Source organism: Kogia breviceps, chromosome 4 (assembly GCF_026419965.1).
Source record: "Kogia breviceps isolate mKogBre1 chromosome 4, mKogBre1 haplotype 1, whole genome shotgun sequence".
NCBI lineage: Eukaryota > Metazoa > Chordata > Mammalia > Artiodactyla > Physeteridae > Kogia > Kogia breviceps.
In genome coordinates, this window is record NC_081313.1 from 112,508,513 (window position 1) to 112,514,453 (window position 5,941).

Consider the following 5,941-nt stretch of genomic DNA (forward strand, 5'->3'; position numbering starts at 1 on the left):
TTTCGCGGCACTTTTCTCCGACGTCTTTTTGCTTTGTCTCGTTTTGGAGGGCAGAGTGGGGTCCAGGAAAGCAAACACAAAACCAAGCCGGAGGTGGGGAGGTGGGGAGCAGGGGGCCGCGCAGGCGCCAGGTCCTCCGCGCCCACACCCGACCCGGTCCCGGCCCCGGCGCTGTGCCGGCCGCCGGCCCGCGTGGCCCGGCTGGGCGGTCAGCTGTTGTACTGGCACGCATTGAGGCCCGAGGCCGGGCCCTGCAGGCCGCCGTAGCCGAACGACGAGTGCTGCTTGGACTTGAGCCGCAGGCTGGCTAGGCTCGAGTTGCACGTGTCCCGATAGACGCTGTAGGGCGAGGCGGGTGTGCCGTACGGGCAGGCGCCCGGTGACATGGCCGAGTTAAGCGAGGAGCCGGTGAGGTTGTTGATGTTGTTGAGGCCCGAGTTGGGCATGCCGGGCACAGCGCCCGGGCCCATGCTCGACGGCATGGTCATGGAGGAGATGGAGCTGGGGGCCGAGAACATGGACTGCGACGACAGCGGGCTCATGGAGTTGAAGAAGGTGAAGCTCTTGGTGGAGAGCGGCGCTGGTGCCAGGCTCTTAGCGGCCCAGTTGTTGTAGGAGTAGCCAGCGGCGTACACGTCCTCGTAGGGCTGCACCAGGCCGCTGAACTGGGGCACGTAGCCGCCCTTGCACAGGTCCAGCTGCTGGTTACGCTCGCGCTTTCGCCACTTGGCTCGCCGGTTCTTGAACCAGACCTAGAGGAGGGGGACAGGAGAAGGGTCAGGGCTGCCGAGGGCGCGAAGACGCCTCCACCTCCCCCGCCCCGCCCCGAGGCCTCCGCCCGCTTCCTTCTCCCCGAATACCGTTTCTTTTCTTCGATATTTCCACCCCTGCCTTCTCTCCATAATGGTTCCTTTCCTGTCTCCAGAAAATATTAGTCTTTTCCTTTTTCTGATTTTTATCCTCTTCCCCCAATTAAATCCGGTTTCTTCTCCTAATACGGATCCTCTTTTATTTTTAATTTTTAAAAACAAATATTTGTTTTCTTTCTTCCTCTCTCAACCAGGTCATCTTCTGCCTTCTCCCGCAAACGGTTCCCCATCTATCTCCTAAATACTCCATCCATTTTCTTCTTCCTCGAATACAAAAGGTAGTTTTCTTTCCTGAAATATAGGACCTTGCAACTCCTCTCATTCTTCAGTCTATTTTTCATTCCTCAGATAGTCTGTTTCCATCTTTATTGGTAATATTTGATATTATCATTTCTGCCTCAAATGTTTATTTTCGTTCCGTCCACCCCACTGTCTGAACCACTTTCTACTCCCTCAAACAGTCCATTTTTCTTCGTTATGCCCCATTTTTGATCCTTTTGATTCTTCTGCAAATATTTAGTTTTTTTCTTCTTTCCAAATATCTGACCTTCACTGTTTCTCTTAAATGGTTGATTCTTTAGTTTTTTTCTCAAATACTTGATCCTTTTGCTTCTCCCTTAAATATTTAATTTCTTTCCTGCTACCTAAATATACACCAAATACGTTTTTCTGCAAATATTTAATTTCCTTTCACTTCTTACTAGTTTCTCTCCACTCTCCCCCTCCACTTTTCCTCACAAAATTCAGTTAGAATCTCTCCTTTCCCACCTCCCAGTGCTTGCCGGTCCTCATCTAGTCCCAGCCCTTTGCCCTCCGCAGCCCTCGACCAGCCCCGGGCTGTATCCCGACCTCTCTTGCCGGACCCCTGCATATCAGCCTTCTCTATCCCCAGCACTAACGTTGCCTGATTCCACCCCCACCCCACCCCACCCGTACCACCCTAAACCCCAGGCAGGCTTAGTGAGTTCAGGATTACTGAGTGTTGTCTTCACTCTCTATCCCACTGGGCTGGCCAGCTTGATTTGGGGAGGGGTGAGAGCTGGGGTTACAGCAGGGAGTCTGTGGCCCAGGTGGGATTTTGGTTTAGCTTGGAACGTGCTCCCAATATCTGATTAAGTATTTGCAGTACTCAGAGAAGAAGTGATTCTCTTGCTGCTCTGGCAGGAAAGCCATGTTTTCACTGGGAACCAAAGGGTGAGAAGAGGGAGGGTGCAGTCCTGTCTTGAGTTGGAGACCTTACATCTCCAAAGGGATTCGGTCTGAGGCTCACTCAATCCACCAGAGCTACCCCCCTCCTCACCTGAACCCAGCCCTACGGGCAAGGGCATTAGGGAAAGGGTTCAGCTACAGACTGGCCGAATGGCTGAGAAAGAGTCAGGTGGAGAAATTCCTGAGATTTTGGAGAAGCAGCATGCGGGTGGGACCACTGCCCTAGGTAGTTTTGAGACCCCCCAAGCCTACGCTCTTATCAGGCCTCTCTCAGGCTGCCAGGCGGGATCTGCCTTTCCCTTTCGTTTTCGCGGGAAGGCGCCAGCGGCTCGGAGGTCCCCAGCGGCGGGGAATCCTCTGCTCAGTCTAGGAGGCAACAGCCGAGCGGGTTCTGGGCTCTGCAGGGCAGGGGAACGTCCCTTGGGGACACAGGTCTTTGGGCGGGGGCTGCGGTAGAGCCCGAGGGTCAGGTAGGATGCGGGTCAGAGAGAGATCCGAGGCGGCAGCAGCCGAGGGGTGCTAGCACCAAACGGCTCTGCAGCAGCTGGGTAGACCGGGGCCTAAGGTGAAATCGCCTCCGGTGGAGGCAGGCCTAAGGTGGAGCAGGTCTGAGTGTGGGAAAGAATGATAGTCTGAGCGCAGGTCTAAGCTTTCAAGGGCTGCGCTGGGCCGGCTGGCAGCCTTCTGCGCGGGTCCCCTTAGGCGCGCACCCCGCGCTCACCCTCACGCGTGGCTCGGTGAGGTTGGTCCACACGGCGATCTCCTCCCGCATGCTCATGTCCGGGTAGCGGTTCCTCTGGAACGTGGCCTCCAGCTCTTGCAATTGCTGGCTTGTGAAGTGCGTGCGTTGCCGCCGCTGCTTCTTCTTCTTGGCGGGGTCCTCCACACCGCCGCAGCCTGCGCCGCCCGCACTGCTGTCCTCGGGCCCCTTGGGTTCCCCGCTGCGCTCCTTCTCTGAAGCAGGCAGGACGGGGCGCCAGTCACCTCGGGCTTATGCCCTTTTGCACCCCATCCCGGCTCCACCGAAGCGCCCGTGGTTAGCCCTGGCGGGGCCCGCCCTCCCGCCAGGGCCCCTGGAATTGTACCCATTGGAAAGAGCCCGCCTGTGCCGGGTAGGGTAGGCAGTAGTAACCTCTGATCAGGCTCGTCTGGGAGAAGAGCCCAGGAGTCGGAGACGTGGGCCTAGGTTCCTAGCTGCGCAGGGCCTGCTCTCATAGCTCGGCTCATGCTGGAGCTCTGCTGTTGATGTCACCCGAAAATGTACATTTTTTAGGGCTGTTGGGGTTCTAAATCAGAGGGGATCTCTGCTTTTTTGAACTAGGATCAAATCTTTCTAGCCTGAAGCTGGGGGGTGGGTGGAGCAAGAGCCAGGCAGTGGCCTGCAGCCCCTCCAATTTCTTCTCCCCAGGGCCGTGTGGGAGCCCCACCGGGCAGGCACAACACAGCCGGGTTCTCGGCCTTAGCTCCAGGCCTCAAGTCCCAAGGCACAGAAAATCCCTCTGGCAGCAGCCAGGCAGCCCAGACCCACAGACTCTGTCTAGGTGACCTGGGGGCTCTAGCCTCTCTCTCTTTGAAGCTACACAAACAACATGCAGTTACAGAAACACTGAAACATAAAGAAAAAGAATTTAAAAACAAAACACAGAAGCCCAGAAAAGCTCACAGCTCTATGCCTAAAAACATAGAAAGGGTCACAAATTCTTGAAAATAGGCAGGTAGAAACACAGCAAATGCAGATTAAGAAGCCAGAAACCTCCGTGCAAACACACCCCTAACTAAATACAGTGCTGTTAAGTGTATAAACTCCAGGCAGACACAGGCATTTATTTATCTGGGATTTAAAAAAAATCAATGTACTGTTGTAGATAGATTTTTTTAACCCTTTCCCGATAATGCCCTTCTAGAGATAATTTTAAATCCCAGGGAAATACAACACTATAGTTAGATAACTTAAATTCCCCAAATAACATCACTGTAAATGGATTTTGAGAAAATCCCGGAGAAAAGCGCCATTTTGGATTGACTTTTAAAAATCTCCCGAAGAATAATGTTGCATGTAGATATTTTAAATTCCAGAGAAATATATCTAGTATAGCAATTCTTTCTATAACGAAAAATGCAGTTAATTAAAAAAAATTTATTCTCATAGACTTGGGTTTTTAGAGCAATCTATGACTATGTATTTCTCTGGGTTTTAAAAACAAAAACTAACTAAAGGCCACGATTAAAACTTTTGAAAACAGAAGTACCGTCCAGCGGTGATTGTTTTATTAACCAAGCAAACAGAACCTCTCAGAGAAAGTCACTTAGGGATGCAAAACAGAAATAAATAGAGATTAAAAACTCGTAGAGAAACACTCAGCGGTGGATTAAGAAATGAACGCAGAAGAGGCGCCCACGGCCGGGGGAGTGGGGAGCTCGGCGGCGCCGAGCTAGGACCGCGAGCGCGGGAGCCATTCGGAGACCCTGGAGCCCGGGCAGGGCCGGGTATTGGCCTCATCACTGCCCGCGCCGCCCACCCGCCGGCCCAGTAGCTGGCGCGGGGAAAAAAAGCTTGAGCTCGGGCAAAAAGGCAGCGCGGAAGGAGACTTGGCCGAGCAGAGTCGGAGCCCTGGACCCACGGCCTGAAGGCTCCGGGCTCCGGCGGAGCACGTGGGGCAGGGATCCCTCTTTTAGACGGTCCTGACCGGAGCCGGGTCGCCCCTCTTGGCCCACTCGCCCTCGCTGTCCTCTCTTTTCCCTTTACTTAAGGTTGTTTTTCTTCCCCTCCAGTTTGCTTTTCCGACTTTTCCCGCCACCTTCTCTTAGGTCTCTCCCTCTCAGTCAGTCGCCCACAGTCTGTCGGGGTGTCTGTACACTCTCTCTCTGGGCACTTTCTCTCGCCCGCCGCTCATTCCTTTCTGATCTGCTCCTGTCCTTCGGTCCAAGCGGCCCTTCGACAACCATTTGAGCAAGCCTAACTTTTCTCCCCGTTCTAGTTGCTCCCGATCAAGAGGGGCTGTCATTCCGACCCTCCGGTTGTAGGTTCGTGCATCTGCAGGTCCCTTGGCGCGTGGGCACCGCGTGGAAATGCCTTCGAAAAGCACTAAATTTCCGCTTCATAAAACGCCTACTTGTCCGCGTTCACCGTCAGGTGGAGAATGGGAAAAGGAAAGGTCCTGAGGCTTCCTGGGGCGTAGAGCGAGCGTGACTGTGCGGAGCGGGCGCCAGGCCCTGCTCCCGGTTCCCTGCACCCGGGTAGGCTCCGTGCGCGCCTCTCGGGCAGCCGCGCTTACCTGGTAGCTCCGTGTCGGACGACTCGCTGGCGGAGTTCTCGAGCGGCTCGCGGGGGTCGGCGGCGCGGGCTAGGTGGAAGGCGGGCCCCATGTCGTGCGGCGGCGGCGGCGGCGGCCGGAGCCCCTCCGGCAGCCGCTCCAGGCTCATGCCCCCCTTGAAGGCGTCCATGGAGGCGGGGACCGCGGCGGGCGCTCCGGGGGCCGGAGCTGGGCGCGCCCGTCCGCCCTGGCTGCGACCTGCGAGGACAAGAGCGCAGCGCCTAAGCGGCCGCCCCCCAGGGCTTCCCGCGCCCGAAACGACGCCGCGCCCGCCCCATGGACCGCCCGGGGCTGCGGGGCCAGGCGGGCGGCAGCGGCAGCGGTTTCCCGCGACCGGGAGCCCGGCTTCGCGCTCCGCGCTGCCCTCCCGCCGCTCGGGCCTCAGCCGCCCGCCCGGCCCCGGTTCCGGCTCCCGATCCGGGGCCGGTTTCTAAGGCTCCGGACGGCGCCGGCAGAGTCTGTCTTAAAGCGACAGCGCGCACGCCAGGTTCCAGCAGTCCCTGCGCCAGGGGTGGTGGGTGGGGTGGGCCTGGGTGGGAGGGGGCTGGG

At 56.8% G+C, this 5,941-nt stretch overlaps 1 protein-coding gene across 1 annotated transcript; it reads right to left on the reverse strand.

Moving 5' to 3' along the window:
• Positions 1-209: 209 nt before the first annotated feature.
• On the reverse strand, positions 210-5,522 carry PITX1 (paired like homeodomain 1). The gene is made up of 3 exons (XM_059059949.2): positions 5,354-5,522; positions 2,800-3,032; positions 210-752 (listed from the first exon to the last, which is right to left on the reverse strand). Exons 1-3 carry the CDS (start codon positions 5,520-5,522, stop codon positions 210-212), a joined length of 945 nt encoding a protein of 314 aa, XP_058915932.1.
• Positions 5,523-5,941: the final 419 nt, after the last annotated feature.